The sequence below is a fragment of the Magnolia sinica genome, chromosome 1 (genome assembly GCF_029962835.1).
Source record: "Magnolia sinica isolate HGM2019 chromosome 1, MsV1, whole genome shotgun sequence".
NCBI classification, from domain to species: domain Eukaryota; kingdom Viridiplantae; phylum Streptophyta; class Magnoliopsida; order Magnoliales; family Magnoliaceae; genus Magnolia; species Magnolia sinica.
The window spans coordinates 119,498,050-119,525,955 of record NC_080573.1 but is presented as its reverse complement, the minus strand read 5'-3'; the positions used below and the strand labels follow the sequence as shown (position 1 = coordinate 119,525,955).

General features: G+C 44.2%; 1 protein-coding gene across 5 annotated transcripts; it reads left to right on the top strand.

The window, feature by feature from the left end:
- Positions 1-245: 245 nt before the first annotated feature.
- LOC131255754 (uncharacterized) lies at positions 246-27,906 on the top strand. Of its 5 annotated transcripts, none has more exons than XM_058256584.1 (5): positions 246-352; positions 464-552; positions 12,428-12,518; positions 27,662-27,695; positions 27,799-27,906. In XM_058256584.1, exons 1-4 carry the CDS (start codon positions 321-323, stop codon positions 27,690-27,692), a joined length of 243 nt encoding a protein of 80 aa, XP_058112567.1. In that variant the 5' UTR covers positions 246-320; the 3' UTR covers positions 27,693-27,695; positions 27,799-27,906. The 5 variants fall into 5 exon arrangements, with proteins under 5 accessions (XP_058112567.1, XP_058112551.1, XP_058112571.1 ...); XM_058256568.1 differs by having other exon boundaries at positions 27,796-27,906; XM_058256588.1 differs by having other exon boundaries at positions 27,662-27,699.

Here is a 27,906-nt window from a genome sequence, read left to right as displayed (position 1 = left end):
CATGACGTCCAGCCATCCTAACCCCAAAGCTTGGCAGCCTACAAATGAACGGTTAAAAGTTCAACCTGAAAAGTTAAAACATTGGATGGATAAGAGGCCTCTCAATCCTGGAGATTTGGGTGCCACCCCAAATCCAAGATGCGACTCACAAGTCAACGGTCTGGATTACCGAGACACGGGCCCCACTCGTGTCCATACACCAACACACTAAAAACCCGAGGACTCTACCATATCCTCGGGCGTTGAATCACATTCACAGGGATTATAAGTTTATAACCCGAAGAAATCTCTTTCCTTTCGTATTCTTTTGATCGTCCGCCATGGCAGCATCGCAACCTGATCTCTCCGGCGGGTAAGATTTCTTCTTCTTCTTCTTTTCTTTATTTAAATAGATAATCTTATTTATTTCCATGGAAATTTCAAGCGCTTTTTTGGTAATTTTGTTTATTTTGGGGTGTGAAAGGGATCTTGCTATGAAGAGAGAGCAAATCAAGAGAGGGACCCCTTTCAAGTTCTTGGTACCTCTCATATACGCTCCTGTTCTTCCTCTCAGTACGTCTTCTTCTTTTTTCTCCATTTTCTTTCGTTATTTTTATTTTTATTTTTATTTTTAAATTTCAGGTTCTCTTGATTTTCTTGTGCAATTTCATTTCTGTAATAATAATAATAATAATAATAATAATAATAATAATAATGATAATGATAATGATAATTGTTGATGCAATTATCTGGTTCGTCCTCCTGGACCCTTGTATGCCTGCACAGAAAAAGGACAAAGGAGACCCTGGCTAGCGCAGGGGACCCTCCGATGCCAAAGTCAGGCCTGGACTCGGGGTCTTAGAGTATTGAAAAGTCTTTTGGAGGAATTTGTTTTTCGTACCTCTCAAGGTGAGGGCCCCCCCTTCTTTTATAGCTGCTGGGGCATTTAATCGTACGAGGATTCTCTTCCTGGTATTGTGCGCGAGATCTTCTCCTGGGATCACGGAATCTTCTCCTGGGATCACGGAAACAGGATCGTGTCCGTCTCATGCCTTCATCCGATCCCGTGAGCTTCGGGATCGGGAATCTTATCCCAAGACATCCGGAGTGCGGCTTCATCTTGTGACGGTCGATCCGATAAAGAGGTCCGCCCGAAGCATGCCCGAGACACTGACGACCCTGCCGACCCGTCGGGGCCGACTCAACCTTTGCCTCGGTCTAGCGAATAACTCCTCGGATTTGACACATCCTTTGGTGGCCCGAGGCATTTAGTCCGAGTCTGCGGACTTGTATGTTTTGTCCCCAACAGTAAGCCCCCTTACTCCGAGTGTTTTCATATGACACTGAGGAGTAGCGAGTGCTGAGTCGGTTCATAACTTAGTCCGGGACGAGAAGTAGTCATTAAGCGCATTCATTGAGACCTTTGATGGGGACGGTTCAGCTTCTGACATCGTATGCGCCGTCAGCCATCCAATCGCAGGTCCCGCCAATGAGGATTGGACACGTAGTAAAGCTATTATTGTTGCTAGTCGGCGTGCTCCACGTGTCGAGTGGGGGAATCGATGCAGGCGTCGAATCATTTCCCCATTAATGTCTCCGCCGTAGGGCGACCTTATGAAACGTCAGGGGTCCCGCACTTCGAACTTTTACTGCTCTTGCCATTCTCGCTCTGCGTTTTCTCTGGGATTTGCGTAGCCTTTCATCTCCTTCCTTTCTTCTCTCTTTATCGTCGGCGCTTCTTTCCGCCACTGTTCCTTTCTCTCTGGTGAGTTTCTCCTTCCTCTTTATTACATAATAATAATGGCGGATAGGAGTTCTCAAAGCCCCCAGGGGGGAGTTTCCGGAGACGAAGGCGAAGCGCAACGTTTTTGGAACGTTGCGGAATCGCCTTCTTTACTAACGGAGATAGCAGTGGATGCCAACGCTGCTTGTATGCCTGAGAGAGTCACCGACGATCAGGCGGAGCGCCCTGCTTCCGTCGTTCCTTCCCGTGGCGGGTCATCCTTATTAACCCGCCCGGGGGGCCCAACTTACCAAGGGACATGGAGGAAGATGAAGAGGAAGAAGATGAAATTTTAATCGCCGGAGGAACCCCTGACCCAGTTCCTGCTGATGAATCGGCGCAGGCCGAGTCTGAAGGGGAAGAATCGGGGGAAGATTTAAGCGGTCCGGTTCCTTCAGTCTTGACTGAGGCGGACTTGGACAGAATCCGAGTCGGGTATCATATCCCCGAGTCGGTCATCACGTATCTTCCTCGCCCGAATGACCTGCCAGATCACCCTCCTGCTGGGGCAGTCGCAATTTACCAAGTATCGATGCAGTGCGGCTTGCGTCTGCCCCTTCAGACCATCGTCCGGGGAGTTTTATCTCGCATACAGATTGCCCCGGGGCAGATAGTCCCGAACGGGTGGAGGAACTTACTCGGATGTGCGGTGTTGTGGGCTGAGATGGAACAGCCACCGCTCACAGTCGACGAGTTTCTCCACCTATACCAAGTGCGGGTAAATCCGAACTACCCTGGCTTCTACGTCTTTGCTGCTTGGCGAGGCGGAGGCGGTTCCCTGATAACCGACCCTCCCACTTCCAACAAACATTGGAAAGAGCGTTGGTTCTGGGCATGTGGTCGATGGGAGACGGACGAGTCCGGGTCTTGCGAGGCTCGTGTCCCTCGGACATTTCAGAGAGCAGGTGACTTGGGTCTTCTCTCGCTCGCCCTTTTTCATTTTTTTTTTTTTGTTTTTGTCGACTAGCCTATAAAGTGGACCCGCGCCGAAGCTCGGCAGCACTGCCTCGGCTCGGATCAAAGAGTTGAAGTCGTTGGATCCGAGGGACAGGTCTTGGAAGGTGCTTCTACAGCCGGAGCGCCTTCACCTTGCAGGTCTGGACTCGGAAGTTACAGGTAATTAAGAACGAATCTTCTGAATTTTCCACATTTCCGCCGACTTACTTCGCCTTGCTCTCCCCCTCCTTTTTTTGTTTTTGCAGATCTGCCCGAAGCTCGTCCCAACCTAAGGATTGTCCCCGAACCGGAGATGACTGGAGCTCGTCCTGCCCTTAGACCAGTCATGAAGTTGAAGGCTCCTCCACGGTCAGTTCTTCTTTCAGAGCCTCGGCCACCGAAGAGGCAAAGGGTGCCGCGGAAGGAGAAAGAGCCAGCGAGCTCTTCTGCCCCTCCGGTCGTCGTGATTCCCGACCCGGACGAAAGGGCGGAAGAGACGGCGATTGCTGCTTCGGATCCTCAGGCGGCACCTGACTCGGCACGCGTTGAGACGACGGTGCCGAGTCGGGAAGAAGAGACCGGGGCCACGACCTCAAGGGGGGAGGAAGAGACGAACCAGGAGGGGCCGTCAATCCTGCAACAAGTGGTGTCGGGGATGGTTCCTTGGGCCCTGGCCCATGGGTGTGAAAGAGAGTTCGTGAAACTCTACAACGCCCCGTCATCGCAGACCGTCAGCCACGCTGCCCGGATGCTTTTTGAACTCGCTCCTTGCTTAATCAAGGCCAGCAAGGAGCTATCCTCAACTCATCGGCTGCAGGCTCTTCTGTCTGAGGCCGAGATCCGGGTCGGCGTCCTGACAGGCGAGGCGTCTCTTGCTCGGAAAGCTGCCGAAGACGCGAGGGCAGAGGCGGCTTCTTCCAGAAGGGCCCTGGACGAAGCGAAGGCAGAGGTTGCTCAGGCACTGGTTCGACTCTCCAAAGCCGAAGAGGAGAGTCAGCGAGTTCTGGCAGTCCATGCTTCGTGCGCGGATGACTTAGCTCGGGCTAAGCTTGAGGCGGCGGAGCGCATTCAGCAGGCCGAGGAGAAGACTCGGGAGGCCGAGACGGCTAGGGAGCAGGCCGTCCAAGCATTCCTTGAGTCGGCCGAGTTTGAGGACGAGAGGGATCGCCTGTTCCAGAGCGGATATCTGGAATGCGTCAAGGATATAAAGAAGTCTTTTCCTGACCTTGACCTTTCAGAAATCGAAGGCGGGGCAGCCTCAGAGTCCGAGAATCCGGACGCCGCCGCTGAAGACACAACTGCCGGGGACGGGGCCGACGCATGAAGACTTTGGTTTTTTTTTTTTTTTTTTTTTTTTTTTATATGTATATATTTCTTTCGCTCCGATGTATTCGGTTGCTTTTGTACTTACACATATTCGGACGAATGAAAAGCATGTCTTTATTCATTTGACTCGGCTTTACTCTTCCTCAGGATCTTCAAACATCAAATAGCAAGCTAAGGATAGTAGACCTTGAGGTGTTCAGCGTTCCATGGATGAGGCAATGACTGTCCGTTTAAATCTTCCAGCCGATATGTTCCTGGTCTAATGGTGCCCGAGACGATATAGGGTCCTTCCCAATTGGGTCCCAGTGTACCCGACCCAAACTCCTTAGTGTTGGAAAACACTTTCCGAAGAACCATATCTCCCCTTCAGAATCTTCTAATCTTAACTCGGGTATTGTAGAACCGAGTCACTTGTCGTTGTCGAGCCTCAGTGCGCACCTCGCCCTTTCCCTTTGTTCGTCCAGAAGGTCGAGTCCGAGTGCAAGGAGTTCTTCATTCTCTTTTGCATTGAATAAGGTGATTCGAGCCGAAGGTAATCCGATTTCGACGGGAGTGACTGCTTCCGAGCCGTAAGCGAGTGAAAACGGAGTTTCTCCTGTGGCCGTTCGGGTTGTAGTTCGGTAAGCCCAAAGAATTTTCGGGAGCTCTTGCCCATGCTCCTTTGGCTCGGCCAAGCTTGGTCCGAAGATGTTGCTTGATAATCTTGTTAACTGCCTCGACTTGTCCGTTGGTTTGAGGGTGATGCGGTGATGAATAAATATTCCTGATCCCGAGGTTCTTGCACATCTCACGAAAGCTCCTATTATCAAATTGCCTTCCATTGTCTGTGACAATGGTACGGGGTACTCCGAATCGGCAGATAATGTTTTTCCATACAAACTCGGTGATCTTCTTCTGCTCGGTTATTTTGGCTAATGGTTCTGCCTCGGCCCACTTCGTAAAATAGTCCACTGCTACCACAGCAAACTTGGTCTGCCCTTTTCCCATAGGGAGCGGTCCTATGAGGTCGATGCCCCATTGTGCGAAAGGCCAGGGACCAGTCATCGGCGTCAGTGCCTCGGGTGCTCGCCTCGGAATTGCCGCAAACCGTTGGCATCTGTCGCATTTTTGAACGAGCTCACGAGCGTCGTGTTGGATAGTGGGCCAGTAGTATCCCTGTCGTAGGACCTTGTAGGCGAGAGATCGCCCTCCAGAGTGGTTTCCGCAGATTCCTTCATGAATTTCCCGTAGTACATAGTTTGCCTCACTGGGTTTGAGGCACCGCAGCAACGGGGCGTAGTAGCCTTTCTTATAAAGGGTTCCGTTGAGTATGGTGTAACGGGAGGCTCGGATCTTATCGTCGGGCCTCGGTGCGATCCTCTGGCAACTTTCCTTCGTCAAGGAATTGGCGGATTGGATGAATCGAGGATGGTTCCGATTCGATTGTATTGACGGCCTCGCTAATTGGCTCCTATACTTGGTTTATCGACGTATTCGACAGGGGCGGACACGGTATATCTTCTTCGGCCGAGGCGAGCATTGCTAGCAAATCGGCTTTGCTGTTTTCCGCACGAGGTATCCGAGTTACACGATAAATCCCTTGATAAGTTCTTTCGCTTTCTCCATGTAAGCCCTTAGCCGGTCTTTCCGTTCTGGTATACACCGGTAACTTGGTTAACAACCAACTGAGAGTCTGAAAACGCTTAGGTGCGTGACCTCCATGCTAGCGGCGAGTCGGAGGCCGAGTAGCAACGCTTCATATTCCGCCGTATTGTTCGACGCTTGAAATCCAAGTCGTAAGGCATACTGTATATAGGTGTGATCGGGGGTTTCCAGCACTACCCCAGCCCCACTGGCCTTCGAGTTGGAAGAACCGTCGACATACAGATTCCATGGAATAGGGCAAGGGGAAGCGGTCGAGGTAGGCACTGCATCGACCTCCGGCGTATCGTTCACTGAGAGTTCGGTTGAAGGTGTTCCTTCGGCGATAAAATCAGCTACGGCTTGCCCTTTGATTGCTGCCTTTGGTCGGTATTGAATATCAAACTCACTCAGCTCGATAGCCCATTTGGTGAGTCGGCCGGAAGCTTCTGGTTTTTGCAGTACCTGGCGAAGCGGAAGGTCGGTCATTACAATGATGGTGTGGGCATGGAAATACGGCCTAAGCCGCCGAGATGAAGTTATTAAAGCCAAGGCAACTTTCTCCAAGCTTGGGTATCTTGTTTCTGCCGGCAGTAATGCTTTGCTGACATAGTAAACCGGCAGTTGCTTTCCTTCAGATTCTCGTATCAAAGCCGAGCTAACAGCTGCCTCGGACACGGCTAGGTAGAGGAGCAACGACTCCCCTGGTTCGGGTTTTGATAAGAGAGGTGCAGAACCGAGATATGATTTTAATTGCTGGAATGCTGCTTCACACTCTTCCGTCCAACCCATCGCTTGTCTCCCTTTCAATTGTTTGAAGAAAGGGAGACATTTATCCGTAGCTCTGGACAGGAACCGATTGAGTGTTGCGACTCGTCCGGCCAATCTTTGGACGTCCTTAATGGTTTTGGGGGATTCCATATCAATCAGAGCCTTTATCTTCTCAGGGTTTGCCTCTATTCCTCGCTGACTGACCGAGGAATTTTCCGGAGCCTACTCCAAAAGCACATTTACTTGGATTCAGCTTCATCCGGAACTTCCGTAGGATTAGAAACATTTCTTCCAAATCATTCACATGATCCGCCGCGTGTATGCTCTTGACAAGCATGTCGTCGATGTATACCTCCATGGTTCGGCCTATAAGTCGAGCAAAGATTTTGTTAACTAATCTTTGATAAGTTGCGCCGGCATTCTTCAGACTAAATGGCATCACTCGGTAACAATAAAGGCCTTTGTCGGTGACAAAGGTAGTTTTTGATTTATCTGTTTGATGCATTACAATTTGATTATATCCCGAATAAGCATCCATGAAGCTAAGGAGCTCATGTCCGGCTGTGCTATCTACTAGCTGGTCTATCCTCGGAAGCGGAAAGCTATCTTTGGGGCGGGCTTTATTCAAGTCGGTATAATCAATACAGACTCGCCACTTCCCGTTGGACTTCTTCACAAGCACGACATTCGCGACCCACTCTGGATAGTGTATTTCTTCTATGAAATTAGCCTGGAGTAGTTTGTTGACTTCTTTCTCGATGATGGCGTATCGTTCAGGGCCGAGCGGTCGTCGCTTCTGTCGGATCGGTCGTATGACGGATCGGCGTTAAGTCGGTGAGTCACCACGGAGGGGTCGATCCCTTGCATATCTTCATGATTCCAAGCGAATACGTCGGCGTACTTTCGGAGCAGGGCGATCAGCTTTTCTCTCAAAGGGGACTGCAGAGATGAGCCAATTCGCACTGTCTTGGATCCATCTGTTTCGACTAAGGCGATTGAGACAAGATCTTCGACCGGCTGTCCTCGTTCATAATTCTCGCCCCGAGGGTCCAACGATTCGATTGTTAATATGTTGGTCGGATTCTTGTCGGCGGCTCCTTTTACGGCTATCATGTAACATCGCCTCGCGTCTTGTTGGTCTCCTTTAACAATTCCGACTCCTGACTCGGTCGGGAATTTCATTGTAAGATGGTATGTGGATACCACCGCCTGGAGGAGACTCAATGAAGGTCGGCCGAGTATCGCATTGTATACCGAGGGTTGATCGACGACCAGGAAGTCAATCATCATCGTCGTCTGATGTGGAGCATTGCCAGCAGTGAGTGGTAATGAGACAGTTCCTTCAGGCAGCACCTGTCCTCCGGAAAAACCGATCAACGGCGTCCGAACTGGGCGCAGTGTGGATCGTTCGATCCCCATTTTGTCGAAAGCTTGGGTAAATAACACGTCTGCAGATGACCCCGTATCGACGAGTATCCGAAACACTTTTCGGTAGTCAGGGTGACAATCAATGCGTCATCGTGGGGGTGATAGATGCCTCGGGCATCTTCTTCTGTGAACGAGATGCAATATCTTTCTCTTTTCTTTTCCTTTGATGGCCGATCTATAACCATGAGCTCGGACTGAGGCTGACTAAGTTTTCGTGCGTGATTCCTTTGTGCGTTGTTTGAGTCGCCCCCACATTGTGGACCGCCGATAATCGTCGGATTTCTTCCATAGGCTGACTCTCGGTCGGGCGCGCCTCAGCTGCCCCAGCTTTGACCATATATTCTCTGAGTCGGCCGTCTTTTATGAGTCTTTCGATCTCTTCTTTTAAGTGACGGCAATCACTTGTGTTATGCCCGTGATCGCGATGATAATGGCAGTACTTATCCTTATCCCGCCGATTAGGATTACTCCTGAGCTTACTGGGCCAGCTGACAAAGCCTTCGTTTTTTATTTCCATTAGTACCTCTTCCCGAGTCTTATTCAGGGGAGTATATGTGGAAAATTTTCGATCCGGCCGTTTTCCTGACCTTCGCTCGTCACGTGCTTGATCCTCTTTGCGTTTCCTTCCCCCGGCCGAGTCGGCTTCTTTTCTGGCCGACTCTTTGGCCGAGGTTTTGGTTTCACGCAGGATTCGCGCTTCCTCAGCGTTGGCATATTTATCGGACCGTGCCATAAATTCTGCCAGAGTATCGGGCGGAGTTTTGTCTAGAGATGCCAGGAATGGCTTATCCCTAACTCCTTGCATGAGTGCATTGAGGGCCGTTTCTTCCGAATGTTTCCGAACTTGAAGGGATTCGAAATTAAAACGCTTGATGTAATCTTTCAATAGCTCTCCCTGCTTCTGAACTACGTTCATATGTGCAGGGGGCTTTAATTTTTTCTTTCCGCCGATGAAGTTGGTGAGGAAGGCGTTGCTAGCTCAACGAATGAACTGATGGATTTTGGTTTCAGCTGTAACCACAGTCGAGCTACATCGATCAATGTAAGAGAAAAGGCCCGACACATTACGCATCCGAGGCATCATGGAGTTCCATATAGGTTCAAGCACTCAATATGCTCGGTCGTCGGTCTTGCAGGTGAAAGGAGTGATTTGAGGTAATCGAAACCTCTCGGGCAATCGGGCTTTCATTACCGAGTCCACAAAGGGGAACGCTTTTGCTTCGGACCCGGTTGAATATACATTCCGGCCGTGCTTTATGTCCGCCATCTCTTTTGCCATCTCTTCCCGCACTTCTTTTTGAAATTTTGAATGTCGGGTTTGCTGCTTTCTGCCGTGCCTTCCATGGAAGGGCGATTGCGCCTTCTTCGTTCTATTTCGTGTCGAAGATCAGTCGGGGGGAGGGAGGCGTTGGCTGAATGCGCTGGAGATGGTTCTGACCCGCCTTGGGGTTGGCTCGGCCGGAAAGATTGCGGCGCAGAAGGTTGAGGAGCCGCCGTGCGCCGTCTCCCCTTGAGGATGCGGAAGTGGCTGCATTTGCTGCTGATACATTCGTTCAAGCATCTGCTTCATCGTATTCATATCGAACGGATTTCTTGAACCTCCTTGTCCAACCGCCCATCGTCGCGACCCCGCTGATTGTTGCTTGTTCCGGTCGCCTCGTCGGCGGTTGTTAGGTGCGTTCTGGGCTGAGGGTGGACCGGGTGGCCCTGTAATCGCGTTCTCATTCAAATCTTCTTCGGGACCGTCCTTCTAGTCATCACCATTGGACTCAATATAGAGGTACGGGATGGCTTTTGGCACCCCACCGACGGCGCCAAACTGTTGATGCAAATATCCGGTTCGTCCTCCTGGACCCTTGTATGCCACAGAAAAAGGACAAAGGAGACCTGGCTAGAGCAGGGACCCTCCGATGCCAAAGTCAGGCCTGGACTCGGGGTCTTAGAGTATTGAAAAGTCTTTTGGAGGAATTTGTTTTTCGTACCTCTCAAGGTGAGGGCCCCCCCTTCTTTTATAGCTGCTGGGGCATTTAATCGTACGAGGATTCTCTTCCTGGTATTGTGCGCGAGATCTTCTCCTGGGATCACGGAATCTTCTCCTGGGATCACGGAAACAGGATCGTGTCCGTCTCATGCCTTCATCCGATCCCGTGAGCTTCGGGATCGGGAATCTTATCCCAAGACATCCGGAGTGCGGCTTCATCTTGTGACGGTCGATCCGATAAAGAGGTCCGCCCGAAGCATGCCCGAGACACTGACGACCCTGCCGACCCGTCGGGGCCGACTCAACCTTTGCCTCGGTCTAGCGAATAACTCCTCGGATTTGACACATCCTTTGGTGGCCCGAGGCATTTAGTCCGAGTCTGCGGACTTGTATGTTTTGTCCCCAACAATAATAATAAGAATAATAATAATCATGATGATGATGATTTGGCACGTGCCTTTAATTACATTCTCTGGAGAAATTGAAAGGTAAAGACCGGAGAGAATTAGGTAGCTGCATGGTACAGAGTACAGATGTAAATGATGTATAAAGTCCTAATTATGGTTTTACGTCTTCAGAGTGTCGAGATCATCGAATAGGCTGAAGAAATTAGTGATAACCTTTCATGTTTAAGCATCAAGTATAGCCAGCTGGGTGTCGGGATACTAGCAAATGATGCATATCATGTATCCTGAGAGGCATCAGCTTTGGATAGCCATGTAGCCTTGTGGCGTACACATGCATGCATCAATCCAGCATTGTCAGAGATCTCATATGCTAGAGATGGTGAAGAGAATGATCGATTCCATGTTAACACTAGCCATCTAGCGACATGGTCCTTGGCATCCGGCGCTAAGGGGTATACGCTTGGCATAGGGGGTCAGGTTGAATAGAGAACTGGTTTTATGTCATAACGCCTATTGTCCTTGAATAATGGCTATGGGAATTGTATTCTACCTATGGCATAAATGCTGCAGTAGGTCTACGGCTGGGTGCAGAGCTCTATCTTTTGGGAGTCTAATGGTTGGCGCTAAGGCTTCATCTAGGAGGTTTAACACTTAACACAGAGCCTTCCCAGTGGAGTGGGAGTTTTCAGACTAGTGAGTCTCACCTGAATGAGCATCGGTGTCTGAAGTCCCGAATCTAATTGTCGAAGCAGAAGATTCAAAGAAGACTCTTGCAAATGAGATGCGCAAGGGGTATTTATGGTACGTAGGGTCTTGATTCCTTTCAAAAGGTAGTTACACTGTTATTAACACATGTCATCATCTCATTGAACAAGAAGTTCATTTCGTGGAATCTTGGGAACTAGGGGGACTAATGCCCCTGCTGTACAAGAGACTAAGCGCTTTGTGCTTAGGCGTTAGCGCTTGTGCATTGATAGATTGGTGCTAGTTGCTTAGCGCCTGGCATAGAGGCTTTTTTGAAGGAACCTCCTATAGGGTAGGCACAAAGGATGATTTTTAGGCATAGAGCATCTGGAGTGGAGCTAGAGTGGTGCAGATTCCTCGTAGCTTTCCTGGATAGGCATAGAGCCTTAGAGTCACTCTTGAGTGGGTGCAATGGTTGTTAGAGCTCTCGGAATCCTTCAATTTTCCCATTAGAGTGTCTCAAAAAATTGTACATGGGAAAGAAATAAGGGTCAAAATGAGGGAAATCCTTATCCTTGTGTGGAAATTGCAGCATGGACCTCTTCTTCATATGCAATGGCAGTCCCATGCTAGCTCTTGGTTGTTTCTGTGAGGCCCCTTGAACTAGACTTGGCTTTGGCACAAGATGGAAAAGAGTGCAACATGGAAAATAGATTTTTCCTATGTCAGCTACATGTAAACAAGTTAACTAGTCTCCCTAGAGATCCTCATTCGATGATCTTAACCATCTGGTTGGGCGGGTGTTTTTACTTTGAAGTGTGGACAATTATATGTAGTTGTCCATTTGCAACTTACCAATAAGATGAGTAAGATTATCCTTTAGGGGTGGATGTTGGGGCATAGCCTTCTTACAATTTAGCCTGTGAGATGAATTGTAAAGATTTCCAAAAGGTGGGCACCACCTACTTGTGCGATTTCTAGTTCAAACAAAAATGTTAGTTCCTTTACATCGAGCATCATATTATAACCTCTTGTTTGGTTTATTTCTTCAGAGGCTTTCTAATTCCACAGCCTTGTAGATCCGAACCCCTCTATTACTGGCTCATGTGTGCCATGCTGGCATGTGTCATGAACAACCAAGATGTCCGTCAGGTGGCTATCAGTGTAAATTCCCTTAGACCAAAATTCTGGCCACTCATCAGGTGGGCCACAGTGTACAAAACCAATGGTAGCCGATAACAATTGGCTGCCCTTTCTTAGCTGCTAATTTGTTTCATAAATTGTGGTGCACCTGATGAGCGGACCAGCTTGATTTTTGGCCTAGGCATCTACATGATGGAACCCATATGATGGACAGGTCGGATCTTGCACAGTGTGAGAGAGGCAAGGATCCACATATGTGTGGATTTAGTGAACACCTGTTTTTCCAATTCATGAAGTTACTTTTGGTAGTTGATGTTTCTTTTCTTTTCTTTATTTTATTTATCTATTTTTTATTTATTTTTATTTCAGTTCGAATTGGGTTGCGAAGGAATCCAGTCTTGAGGGATCGATTGTTTACTGCTGTGTTGGCGGGCGCTTTCCTTCATGGGTCATACCTGGTGTATCCTTCTCTCATATGCAGTTTGATATTGCTGTGCTTTTGTGTAATTTGATTTGGTCTGGTAGACATGGGTGATTGGTTTTCCTTGTAGTTGTTGGTAATGGGATTGGGGTTTATCTGACCAGAGTGCAGCCTACAAATTTTATCAGTTGATGCACTACACTCTGGCATGTGGCACAACAATCCATGATCAGGTGGGCCCTGCAATGGATTGGCCACAATAGAAAATTGTCACTGATTGGATGATTTTAACCATCCAATCAGTGTGATTTCTGAACAACAGTCCCTCTGTGTTGGGTACCCATCCAATTGACGGTCTAAATCATGTTTCTGTGATTGTAACTGAATCAAACTTTGAATGGAATCCAGCTTCCATACATGGAATTGAGTAAGGATACCATTGGAATTGAGCCTAGTTTTGCAATTGGAATTGAATCATGTTTCTGAAGCTCAAATTGAATCCAGTTCAGTAAAAGGAATTGAATCAATTTGGCATAATTAGAACCAAAACCAGCAAAAAGTTTTCATAATTGCATTGAATCAACTTTCCAAAGATTGAATTGAATTCAGTTTCTATAATCAGGATCAACTCACAGTTTCCACATTTCAAATTTAACCAAGATTCTTTTATTAGTATTGAATCAAGTTCCGAAGTTCAATTCATATCCAGCTTCCATAATTTGAATTGAATCAAGTATCCTGTAATTGATAGCGGATTAAGTTTCTAGAATTCAACCTTATTTAGTTTCCATTATTGGAGTTGAATCATCATCATCATCAAAGCCTTATCCCGATTAATTGGGGTCGTCTACTTAATTTAGTTTCCATTATTGGAGTTGAATCGGATTTCCTTAAATTGGAATTGAGTTCGGTTTCCATAATTCGAAATGAATGAAGTTTCCAATGGCCAAATAGAACCAGTCGTCCTTAATTGGAATTGCATCAAGTTTCAATAATTGGAATTGAATCAAGTATCCATAATTGGAGTTGAAACTGGTTTCCATAGTCTGAATTGAGTCCAATTTTTATAAGGGCTTGTTTGGCAGCATGGAATCAGAGGGATTTGCTGTTTTTTTGGTGTTTGGTTGCTAGGAATTGGAGAGATTTGGATTTGACAGGAATCCAAATCCTCCAAAAAGAACTCTTTTTGAACTCCCCCACCTCAGCTCTGATTTCAAATCCACTCAATGCCATATGGTCTAAAATCTACTTGATTCCACAGGAGTTCAAATCCACGCTGCCAAATGAGCCCTAATTCATGAGCGGGGGAAGACAACCCCAAATAGTATAGCTCTCTCCCTTGTTGGCTCCTCACCTGATATGAAACAACAAAAATGTTTGGCCCATGCGGTAAATCAAGAATCTAGTTGAAGATAAAATGCAACTCCACAGTGATTGGAATGCTTGTGGAAACCCAAAAGATGACATTCTTCGAGTCCTCTCGAACCAATAAACTTTTAATAAAAACTGATGAAGAGATTCTAAACCACTCTCTAATTGCTTTCATATTTGCTTCATTAGTCTTACTACCAGAAATCTGTCATATTTATACCATTTTCACATTTAGGCACTCCTCTACTAGTTGAACTAGGATTAAGCCCCATCAATGTAGAATTTCCATAGTTCTCCATGTGGCTTCTTCAACATCCACTTCTTTTTTTCTTTTTTTTACCTTCATTCAACCTCTCTCTTTGGAGTCCTTGAAGAAGTTTTCCCCTCTATAGGAAACCTTGCATGGTAGATCTAGGTAGCAGAACATCTTATGCCTTTGTTAGATGTTTTCTTTTGATTTCTTTTAAGAGCTTTGCGTTTTATTTTCTCTAGAAAAGAACCATTATATAGGAGCTCTAGATTGCATATCAATTATATCTTGTTTGGGTTTCTTCTTGGAGCCCTTTAAGGAGCTTGGAGGTTTTCCAATTTGAAAAAGTTGTAGAGGAAAGATCTCTTACTATATAAACAATCTCTGATTTGAGTTTTCAATCTCCTAGCTGTAGAACAAATCAAGTGATATTGTTGACGAGATCACTGTTTCAAATAGCACTCGTAGCGTAGCGCTACGTAGTGTACCTAAATAGCATAAATCTCCTATAGCGTACAATACAGGGATCGTAGCGTATGCTATAGCTATGTAGCATGGAGTGTTTGTAGCGTATGCTACTCTTCTTTCTTTTTTTCTTTTTTTCTTTTTTCTTTTTTTTTTTTTTTTGGTATTTTTGGGTTTTTTAGCTTTGTTTGTTAAACATGGTGTAAAACTTACATCATGAAAAAACTTAAAATGTAAAGTTAAAATCAAATCTTTCTTTGGTTACTTTCACTTAAAATGGTGGTGATCCTTTGTTAAAGTTGGTATGAAACTCACACATTAAAAAACATTTAAAACTAAACTTAAAAGAAAAAGGCTTTTGAAAGAGGGTTTTAAAAAATGCCTCTTTGTATTGATGACATTTGTATTGTACTTAATTAGAGGTGGGCACGGGATGACCCGATCCAGCTAACTCGACTTGTCTGACTCGGTCTGACCCGACTCAAGCTGAATTGAATGGGTGACTCGGTTTGAACCAAGTAAGCTTCGCCCAATCTGAACTCAAACTGAGTCGAGTTCGAGTTACCCAGTAACTCAATCCAGTTGGACTCGATTCGAAACCCGACTTGACCCGACTCTCTAACCCTACCCCGACCCGATCCCAAGGTCTCTCTCCTTCCCTCATCCTCATCCTCTTCCAAGCCTGGCAACCACCCACCACCATTACCCTCCTCCTCTCTCTCCTCTCCACTCCCTCCCTCACCCTCTTCCTCTTCCTCTTCCTCTTCCAAGCCCGACAAGCACCCACCACCATCACCCTCCTCTTCCTCCTCTCTCTCCTCTCCACTCCCTTCCTCCCTCATCTCTCAATCCGACTCAATGCCAACTCGACCCGACTTAGTACTTCTGATCGGATCGGACTCGATCCGGACCAATCCAGGCCAGACCGAACTCGGATCAAGTCAGGCATGCTGGACTCGGTATCGAGTTTGGGTCAGGCCTATTTCAAAACCAGATCGAGTCGAGTCGGCCCTGACTCGGTCCGACTGGACTCGATGCCTAGCTCTATACTTAATAATCTTAACCTGTGAGATTTTATTTATTTTTCATACCTGTGAGTTGTGACTTGTAATTTCAATTAGACTATTAATGAAAGTGGTTTGCTTAGTTGATGTAATAATTATTTGATTTGAATTATAATTTTATATATCTGGATTGGATTTTGATAATTGATAATTTATAACTTTTTAAAACATGCTTATTCTTGAAAAATGACTCATCTTTTAAGCATTTTTATATTTTTTTGCTTTTCTTTCTTACTATTTATCATATTTTTTCCTATTTTTAAAATTTAAAAAATAGAAGTATTGTGTGGCTCATGCTACACGCTACGTTATTTACGCTACACGCTATAGAGGGCTGAACACTACACAACACGTTGCCGCTATTTAAAACACTGGATGAGATATAGATTGTAGTTCATTGTATATCTTTTTTGGGTTTCTTCACAGAGCCCTTAAAGGAGCTTAGAGTTTTTCCTCTTTGAAAACCTTGGAAGACAAGATCTAAAATCTCTATAACTTTTACTATACTAATCAATTCATATGATTTCGCAACTTTACCTCAGATCAAATGATAATGGTTCCAATGTTTTTGAGTTGCGTGATTTTTCCTTAATCATTTGGGGATGGAATGAAATGATCAGGTGAAGAAATGACTAGTATGGGACAAATTGATTTCGAGAAATGAAACGATTTTAGATGTTGAGGATATGGGATCTAGAAGTTTTACGTTTCTTTTTGTAAATTCGGAAATACCAAAAGTGAAGGTTTTGAAGAGTAATTAAATGGTGATTGAAGTTTTACCAATTGAAGATTTGCTAGATTTAAGAAAACCCCATGTCCAAATTGTCAGTTCTGAGAAGGATGGCAAGACTTCTGAAGAGCTTATTGATACTTTTTTGAAGAGAAGGGGAAAATAGGCTCACTTGTAAGTAAAAATAGGTTAACATGAAGAAATAAATCACAGTTAAAGAGAAGGTGAAGATGACTTGCTTAATCAAAGAAGCAGGTTATAATGTCTTTTTGTTTTTGCTTTTTTAGATCCCATCTTCCTCTTCTTTTTGAAGATTCCGACCACAAAACTTGTTGGGGCTAATAAGTTATCACTGAACCTATGTAGAATGATGCAACCATGTTTTGAGAGTTCAAACTTCAAACCTTTGTAATCAAGATTCTGATTTGCACACAACTAGGTTTGCTAATATCCACTTGAGTAGATCTACCTGTTTTTGGTGAAATCTTTTTCATCAAATTCAATAATTTAAGTTTTACCCCTTGGGGCTTGATTTTAGTAAGGATATTAACTATGTTTTATGGATTTGTTTATTTTGTATGGCATGGTTTTCGTGATTTGTGGAGACTGAATAATCTTGTTATTAATTAATTGGTTTATAGTTGTTTCTTAGGGGGCATTTGGATCGTAAGTTACTTAAGATAAGCTACTTGCTTATCTTGATTTCTACTTATTAAAGTGAAGTGATTAAGTAACTTTAAATAAAAAGGCTACTTATAATTGATCATAAACAAACCTTGCTCATCTCAAATAAGTTACTTATCTACTGTTGTAAGTAGAAAAAGTAACTTATTTGGTGGTATCCAAACGGGCCCTTATCATTCTCCGTTTTCTTGTTAGTTAGATTTAATCTTTTACATTTCAAGAGTATGCATACACAAAGAAAGTCACACACCTATCAAACACATATTTCTAGTTGCTGTGGAGCCTACCTAATTCATAGGTTTTAATTATGAAACATAATCATGTGAATCATGGAAGTAGAGATATTTCTCCTGCCTAAAAAACTTAATCTTTCCACTCTTTAATAGATTTAAGCTAGCTTAGAAGGTTGGGAATATAACTAAACTTCTTCGATAGAATGTTTCAATATTGTTGTACTGATGTATAGCTATCCAGACCATCCAAATTGTGGGTCCCATTTTGGATTTAGCATACATTGATGCATGACATGAAATTTAAGTATGAGATGCAAGAATTTAGACTTAGATCATACCAATTCAGAAACAGTTACACAAATTTCACATCCCACATGACAGTCCAAATCATTCAATTAAAAGAAGAATCTATGCAAGTCCAAGCCGACACAGGCTAGGACTGGACCAATAAAAATTATAAACCAAATGGTGTCAAAGGAAAATAGAAATCAACCACGCATGCATAAAAATTAGTCCCTAATCTAAGGGATTCCTCAATTTCAATTCAAGGAACCCTAGGGTGATGAAAACGACAAACAAATTAGGGAAAACGCAATCTAGGTTTAGGGTTGATGAAGAAAACATGTATGAGGAGGCAAAGAGGAATAAAACCTGAACCAAAGACGATTCCCGCGAGTGGACAGCGGGCCTGGGGCGCTCGCACGTGCGTAGGTACCTAGTCGCACGTGCGAGGGGCCGTCGGTTTCGAGAAAGCCCTCCTTGGCACTGGTCGGCTAGGGGTAGGCTTCAAAACCCCGAAGTTTCGGGTCGATTCGAGCGACGGCTTGTGCGTATTACTCCGTCGAAGTTCCTGACCTCCTGCGGAGCTGAAATCTGGAAATCTGCTGTAATGAAGAAAACTGATGCAACAAAGGACGAATTTGAAACACGGATGGTGGTATAAGATGAGAAAAAAGAGATGATGGAAGATGTGGTGAATCGGGATCGATGTGGCTTCACATCACGGTAGTTAGCCCTTCGAAAAGGGAGGGCTTCGCACCTACTTTTGAATTCTTCCACAACTCACGAAGAGAGTAGAAAAAAATAAAGTAGGAATTTTTATTAAACTTCAATGAATGAAAAAAACTATGAGGGGTGCTTATTTATAGGAGAAAACCTATACCCGAAAATGTCGCACCATGTGCACAACCTATTACTTGGTGATGAAGTAAACTAAAATAAAAACCAAACGAATAAATCTAAAGCGTTCACGATGTTCTAAGTAATAACAATAAGCAAAACCTAAAATATGAAATCAATCCAGTGAGTGGGCCACGATCATGAGATCCTATGATGGGCTTTTCTTGACTATCGGGCCCACTTGTTTGAATCAAAACTTGTCTTCTACTTAGGAGGCCCTCCCTGGACGCCGTCATCAAGCTAGATCGATGGTGGGGTCCTTCTTCTGTGTACGTACGTGTGTAGGGGTGGTGGTGTGCGTGCGCGTGTAGGCGGCATGCGGGCCTGCGTGTGCACGATGTCCTTATCAACTCTCCCTGGCTGTGAAGATTTCACCACTGATGAAATAAAACTCATGAATCGCTCCAGGATGTCAGGATCAAGTCTCTTAAGCTCCTCCTCAGTGAGTTACGTGCTGTCTGAAGCTGGGCGTGACTTTCATTTAACTAGGTACTTCTGAAACCTGCCGTCCGACGTTGAAACTAGAAGAGGCCATGGATCAAGGGGTAAATCTTGGGAATGAGGATGGGTGGGTGAAGGGCTGGACAAAGTATCAGTGGGTCTCTAAAAAGCAAGTAGATCCTCCATATTGAATGTGGAACTAATTCCCATGGAAGGTGGAAGATCTACCTCATACGTATTGAGACCGTTTCGCTTTATAATTTTGAAGGGCCCAGCGCTACACGCGTGTAACTTACGAACGACCCCTGGAGGGTACCGCTCGGGACTGATGCAGACCATCACAGAGTCCCCAATATTGAACTCTTTGAAACATCTATGTTGGTCTGCATAAAATTTGTAATGTTCATTACTAGTAGTGATCTTTCGCTTAATTTCTTGATGTAATGAATGTATGTGATGCGCAAAAGACTCTGCAGACTCTGATGGCCTATGGGACAATGACATGGGGATAAGATCAATAGGCTTCCTAGGCTTGTAACTAGTAACGACTTCAAATGGACTTATACCTGTGGACCTATTTACAGAACTATTGTATGCAAATTCGGCTATGAGTAATACGGTGTCCCATTTCCTGGTATGCTCCCCCACTAAACATCGAAGTAAACTCCCTAGGCTCCTATTAACCACCTTAATCTGGCCATCGGTCTGAGGGTGGTAGGCAGAAGAAAATTGGAACCTAGTATTCATCATGTGCCATAGTGTCTTCCAAAAGCAGCTCATAAATCGCACGTCCCGGTCAGACACTCTGCTTTTGGTAGCCCATGCAGTTTGACGACCTCACTAGAGAACAACTTGGCAACATGAGATGCATTGGAGGTCTTAGAACAAGGAATGAAGTGAGCCATTTTAGAGAAACGGTCCACGACAACAAATATGGAATCATGCTTCCGAATAGTATTGAGAAGTCCAAGCACAAAATCCATACTGATATCCTGCTAAGGGATGAATGGAACTGGCAAAGGCGTATATAATCCTGTATTCTATTTCCTTTGTTTGCCAGTTGACAAGTATGACATTGCCCTATGATTTTGGCCACGTCCCGCTTGAGGCTTGGCCAATGAAATCTATCCTCCACTAGGGTAATGGTCTTGTCTCGACCAAAATGACCAGCGACCCCTCCTGAATGTAACTCCCAGACAAAAAATCGCGAAGGGAGGTGCGTGGTATACACAAGCGATCACTTCTAAACAAATATCCGTATAAAATCAAATACTCATAGTTAGCTCCTAACGGACTCTCTAATAAGAACGCATACACAACCCCAAAATTTGGACATTCAGAATACTCTTCTTTGATGCGTTCAAGGCCCGTAACTTCAACGCTCATGGAGTTGAGTAATGCGACTCGACGACTCAATGCGTCGGCAGACTTATTCTCTACACCGGCCTTGTGCTTTAGCATAAAAGTGTACTCTTGAAGGAATTGAACCCACTTGGCGTGCCTGGGGCTTAATTTCTTCTAAGAGTTCAAGTATCTCAAGGCCTCGTGATCTGAGAACAAGACGAATTCTTGCGGTAACAGGTAATGACGCCAATGGCGTAATGATTGCACTACCGCGTAGAATTCCTTATCATAGGTGGAATATCTTTGTTTTGCCTCATTCGGTTTCTCACTAAAAAAGGCGACAGGGTGCCCTTCCTGGCTAAGTACTCCTATGCCTACTCTTGACGCGTCATATGCGACTTCAAAAGCTTTTTAAAAATTTGGAAGTCGCGTGACTGAAGCTTCGGTCATCTTGACCTTTATCTCCTTGAAGGCCTTCGAGGCGGCCTTTGTCCATTGAAACTCTCCCTTTTTTATGCAGTCCGTGATGGGAGCCACAATAGAACTGAAGCCGCGAATGAACCGCCTATAAAAGGTGGCTAAGCTATGAAAGTTGTGCACCTCATGAAATTGCGGGGTTCAGGCTAATTAACGATAGCCTTGACCTTCTCGAGATCCATCGATACGCTCTCAGCTGACACAATAAAACCTAAGAAGATCACACTATTAGACAAGAACGCACACTTTTTTAGGTTGGCGTACAACTTCTCGGCCCTAAGGATCCCACAAACTTGCCTCAAATGGTTGAGATGTTGATCCTTGGTCATGCCATAAATCAAGATATCATCAAAGTATATGACCAGGAACTTTCCCATGAAGGGCCTTAACACTTGGGTCATCACACGCATGAAAGTGCTTAGGGCGTTAGTTAACCCAAAAGGCATAACTAGCCACTCATATAGCCCATCCTTCGTCTTGAAGGCCGTCTTCCACTCATCATCAGGGCGTATACAGATTTGGTGATACTTACTTTTGAGGTCAATTTTTGAGAAGATAGTAGCATTGGCCATCATATCTAGCATGTCATCAAGACGCGGTATGAGAAACCGATACTTGACTGTGATTTTGTTGATGACCCTACTATCAACACACATCTTCCATGTGCCATCCTTCTTAGGTGTAAGAAAGGCGGGCATGGCACACGAACTCATGCTCTCTCGAATGAAACCCTTCTCTAGGAGTTCGTCAATCTGCCTCTTCAACTCCGCGTGCTCCTTTGGGTTCATTCTGTAATGCGGGAGGTTTGGTAGAGTTGTCCCAGGGATTAAATCAATTGCATGTTGTATCTCCCTCCCAGGGGAAAGTTCATTCGGTAGATCATCAGGAAAGACATCACGAAACTCATGTACTACCTAAATGGCCTTAGTGGGTAACTCTACGCTAGTCTCTGGTACACACTCCCTGGCCACAAGAGCTTATATCATCGAGTCTGCCTTTGTCTCTCGCTCAAAGTCTTTGGCATTCAAAATATGGAGCGGTTTGGACTTGGACTTCGACTCCTTCACTTCTTTTGGGTCGCTCACACTACTCTGTGTGGTGAACTCTTTTCCAGTTGTATTCTTGGATGGCAAAAGATTTAGCTTGACTTTCTTGCCCTCAAACCAGAATGTACACACATTTGAGCGACCAAATATGGTAACATCTCTGTCATAGAGCCACAGCCTACCCAGAATGATATGGCCCACATCCATAGGAACAATATCACACCAAATTGTGTCTTTATATGATCCAAACTGAATAGGGGCAAGACAACGATGCGAGACTGAAATGGATGTTTCATCAACCCAGGAGACTCTATAGGGCTGAGGATGGGCTTCCAGCTTCAAGTCCAAGCAACTCACAGTGCTAGTCGATGCCACGTTGGCACAACTACCACTATCCACGATCATCTTACAGCTCTTTTCCCTACATTTTGCATAAGTGTAGAAGATCGTGTTGCGGCGCCAGTCATCAGTGTTCTTGGCTTGAGCCAGAGCGCAACGCACAATTACGAGGGTCACAGACTCTTGTGCTCCCTCTTCCTCATCACTAAGGGTTTCGACTGACTTATATTCTTCATCACTATCACTCTCTAGGGGCACTACTTCTACTTTCCCATTAATAAAGAGTACTTTGGTGCCATCTCTTGTGCGGCACTGGTGAGCAAATGATCAAACCCCTGACACATAAAACATCTAGTGGGCCTCGCTTCCACGTGAATTAGACCCGACAATCTTTTTACCCTTATCATCATTGGGTCTGAGCTGAACATTAGGGGAATGTTTGTTTTGGAATCTCGTGTTAGGTCTAGCCCCAGAGGGGTTGGCCTTAGCACCGAATTTGTGAAAGTCAAAATGCTTTCCCACAGATGCTTTAGGTATTGCTCGACATCGAACACTACTTGGTACAATTGTTCAACAGTGTCTATCTCTTTGGGAGCAATTCTCTCCTGATGTCAGGACGGAGGCCCGTTTTGAAACGAGCAAGGGTAAGTACTGGGTTCTTATCAACCTCACAGCGGTTCGAGTACTCTTCAAACTTCTCGATATAGTCCGTAATACTCATGGAACCCTGTCGAAGAGACTGCCACTTTTCAATCAATCATAAGCGATAAGAGAAAGTGAGGTACTTTTCTTTAAGCGTTTCTTTCATCTCTATCCAATGAACTATTGGGAGTTCCCTCGCTTTTTCTTTCTTTCGCTCAACCGTCGCCCAAAACCTCTTTGCTTGACCCACAAGCTTCATCTTGGCGAATCAAACTTGTCGAGCATCCGACATATCATACCACTCAAAATAGTGGTCCATATCCGCCAGCCAATCTAGAAAGGCTTTAGGGTCCAAATGGCCATCAAATGTAGGGGCATCTACCCTAACTCCCTTAAGGAGTTGTGCATCTGGGTCATATTGATCATGATGTCCCTCACGGGGTGGGTGCACAGGTATGCGCCCATGACCAGCTCCTTGGCTGCCTTCATTCCTTGGTCTAACCTCTTGACCAACTGCCTGAGATTGGGCATCCTCCCCAGTGGTGGGGTTTGCCCTGAAGGAGGCCTCTATTTGTTCAATCCGTTTATCTATGTGTCGTTCCAAGTGCTTATTCAAGGACTCAACCTGTTGGGCTAACTTAGCCACTGTTTCTTGCAGTTGCTTCATGTTTAGTGTGGGGTGCAAACCAAAACCACGACCCATATGTATGGGCATATACTAACTTGCTCAACCTAAGGACCTGCTACGGCAACTATATGCATCTAAAAACTAAATGACCCTACGAGACTCTATCTGAAGGAGACTACACACTGTTACTAAAATTCAGCTACATATATCAAGGACTACAGTTTTCTAGTAGTTATATATGATGGACTGGATGCATGAAGGACTCAAACAAACTAAACCCTAAATATGTGGTGAATTTCCCTACAAGAACCCTAAGCTTTGATACCAAATTTGATGCAGGACATGAAGTTTAAGTTTGAGATGCAAGAATTCAGGCTTAGATCATACCAATTTAGAAACAGTTACACAAATTCCACATCCCACATGACAATCCAAATCATTCAATTAAAAGGGGAATCTATGCGGGTCCAGGCCGACACAGGATAGGACTGGACCAATAAAAATTATAAACCAAACGATGTCAAAGGGAAATAGAAATCAACCACACATGCATAAAAATCAGTCTCTAATCCAAGGGATTCCCCAATTTCAATTCAAGGAACCCTAAGGTGATGAAAATGGCAAACAAATTAGGGAAAACGCAATCTAAGTTTAAGGTTTATGAAGAAAACATGTATGAGGAGGCAAAGAGGAATAAAACCTGAACCAAAGACGATTCCCGCGTGTGGACAGCTGGCCTGGGGCGCTTGCACGTGCGAGGGGGCGTCGGTTTCGAGAAAGTCCTCCTTGGCACTGATCGGCTGGGAGTAGGCTCCAAAACCTCGAAGTTTTGGGTCGATCCGAGCGGCGGCTTGTGCGTAGTACTCCATCGAAGTTTCTGACCTCCTGCAGGGCCGAAATCTGGAAATCTGCTGTAATGAAGAAAACTGATGCAACAAAGGATGAATTTGAAGCACAGATGGTGATAAAAGATGGGAAAAAAGAGATGATGGAAGATGGGGTGAATCAGGATCGATGTGGCTTCGCACCACGGTAGTTAGCCCTTCGAAAAGGGAGGGCTTCACACCCACTTTTGAATTCTTCCACAACTCATGAAGAGAGAGAAAAAAATAAAGCAAAATTTTTTATTAAACTTCAATGAATGAAAAGAACTACAAAGAGTGCCTATTTATAGGAGAAAACCTATACCCCAAAAAGTCGCATCATGTGCGCAACCTATTACTTGGCGATGAAGTAAAATAAAATAAAAATCAAACAAAGAAATGTAAAGCGTTTGCGATGTTCTAAATAATAACAATAAGCAAAACCTAAAATATGAAATCAATCCGACAAGTGGGCCACGATCATGAGACCTCATGATGGGTTTTTCTTGACTATCGGGCCCACTTTTTTGAACCAAAACTTATCTTTTAGCTAGGATGCCCTCCCTGAACACCATCATCGAGCCAGATCGATGGTGGGGTCTTCCTTCTGCGTACGTACATGCGTAGGGGTGGTGGTGTGCGTGCGCGTGTAGGTGGCGTGCAGGTGTGCGTGTGCACGATGTCCTCATCATATATCTAAAATAACACTGATCGATCAATCCTAACCATCCGACTAATGGATACCACATGCATGGCTAAAATTAAAATAATGAGCGGTTCGGATTCAATAGGAATAAACCAGGTGGTTAATATTGTCTTCTCAGGGCATTTTTCGGTAATGTTCCATTCACAATTGGGTCAGTAATTTGGACAATTTGGATTGTCTTGTAATGATGCTATTTATGTACTCAGAAAGTCGCCTTCTTTAAATTGAAAAGTAACATAGGAGATTATTGCAATCTCTCTTTTCTTTTCTTTTTTCTTTTTTTAGAAAGGAAAAAAAAAAAAAAAAACCAAACATGGAAGTCTACTTCAAGTCATCACCCACATGGCACTCGGCGAGCGAAAGTCACGCCATCCATATTCCTATGCAAGTTATACTAGTGTTGTCCTAATATAACGAGGCATGATAGAAAATGAATGTGCATATATATTCAAGTCTATATTTTGAAATTCAAGTCGGATTGTAAATGTAATAGGAATAGCTCACACTATAAATCTCTACATCTTTTACAATTAGTAAAACTAAATGGAATTCTTAAAAATATGAAAATTAGGATGTCGCCCTGTGAACTCATACCATGTTAAAATTTAGTCATAACCTTCCATCTAATTTCTATGCAATAACCAACCATATACATTACCCATATATAACAGCAATAACTTTGGACATTTTTGCCCTCACAATTAGTCATCACAGCAATGGTTAAGAGGGTAAATTCGTCATAAAAATTGTAGCTGCTTGGCACGGAGCAGTTGAGATTTTATCATCACACAGGATTCACTGGCTTCCTTTCACTTTTAATGCATGTAGCCTGCACGCCTTTCCTCTTCTCTACGTGTAACTTGTACAAAACTGCATATAATTAGGGAGACCATGTAACAAATGCTTTGTGGGGCCCGCCCTAACGATTGTTTGACATCCACTTCATAAATTTGTTGCATCAGCTCCTGTCAGGATATCGACCTCAAAATCAGGTGGATCGGGGACTGGAGTGGGCGACAACAAGGGAAACATTGAGGATAGTCACCCACCATTCTCTTCTTTCTTTCTCTGAATCTCTGTATCTTGCACATTTTTTATTATTTTTTTATTTTAAACGCACGCACACACACCCCCACACACTCACGCTAGTGGAATCTCTGTAGCTTGCACATGTGTTATAGTCCCCACCTTTCCCTCTGCCTTTCTCCTTTTTCTATATCCCTTTTGGATCTCTTGCACTCTCTCTATCCTCTCATTGCTTCATGTGCATCGCACGTGCCATACCCCAGAGCATATATTACCCAGATTTTAGACCAGTCAAAATGTAGTAATTTTAGCATGTCTACTGAAATTTCATCCCATCAATCTTGGAGGTATAAGATAAAACTAACTTTAAAACCATTAATATTGATGCAACCCTACTCTAGTCCAATCTAAAGCAGAGTTATATGATCCTCAGCCGAAGAATACACATGTATCTTTGGGTCTTCAATTTATGCGAGCTGTGACTGTTGTTTGGTGTTTCAAACCATTGATATGGGGGGATGCAACTTTGATGGACCATGCCAAAAAAATCACCAGTTTGGTAGCTCCTAGCCATCCTATCTTTGGCATTTCTATTGACTGTGTACTGGTACTGCATGTTGTTTTTTTAACCATGTATCTGCACTCCACTAATGGGAGGGTTAGTATTGTCAAGTTGAGGAGATTTATTAGGCGGGTGTCTAGTCTGTCCATTGTGGGGCCCATCCAAAGTTACCTGAATTGCAGGTTTGCCTTGTTATGTATTAGGGGAACGGGTATGTGATATGCTACTTCAGTTCATGGTACACTAGGGGTAGGTTTGTGTGAATCGCTCCATTACATACACTGTATATACAATTTCAGCTTTCTATATTCATTCATATTGCAATTTGTATATGAAATAAAGAATGTTATTATTATATACCTGCATGCATTTTATTATACGATATGCATGATACTGAATAAATCAAAAGTATAAATCCCTACATTGTAAATATAAATTTGCATTACAACTTAAATGTACGAGTAGCCCAATTTTGGGTCGCTAAAATAACGATTTGGATTGCGACCCATAATCCAGATCGCACTATTTGGAACAGAAAAGGTTGGTGGGTTGGTAATTTAGGTAACATTGGGCCCTTTAGTTCAATGCTCTCAATTACTGGACCATGCGATCAACTTGTTGAAGGTTCAATCTAAGAACCAGAGGTTGCTACACATCGGGACTCAGATTATATCATTGTTCAAAGTAGGCTTCATGAAGTAGAATGTTTTGTGAACTTTTTCTGTAGAGGATTGTGTACTTTTTCTGTAGAGGACAGATTTGAAATGAAAATCTTTTTTATTTTTTGAAGAGTAAAGAAAATCAATTTTCATGTGATTCAAATCAAATTGTGAGATCCCAGTTGTAAAATTGGAAGATTTGGGGGACAGATATATATTGGGACACACAATTTCAGATGCTTCTTTGTGGAGATTTTGATTAACTTTGATATATATATATATATATATATATATATATTTAAATCAACTGACGGCAACATGTGGTAGAATCCCCAATTCACAGCCAAAAAGCATGCATGCTTGACTCGTTGAAAATGAGATGTTGATATTCTGCTACTAATGGCATGTAGATCATCTTTGTTCTTCATAGCCCTTTTGGTACTCCACTATTTTCCCATGACTAATTTATTCAGATCTGATTTGTATGATTCCGAGAGCAAGTGATGGGTGGGTGAGAGCTTCTCAAGAAATTCATTATACTTTCTCCTTCTTTGCAACTTTTCTCTCAATTTTCCAATTATATTTAGTTTTACCATTCTGGTTGTAGTAGAACCTGAAGTTCCAGAATCTCTTCTTACAGGCGAGTATTTGTCCTCTTTTATGTTGTGATACTGTTTGTCATTTTCATTTGGAATAAAAATGCAAAGAAATTTTGTAA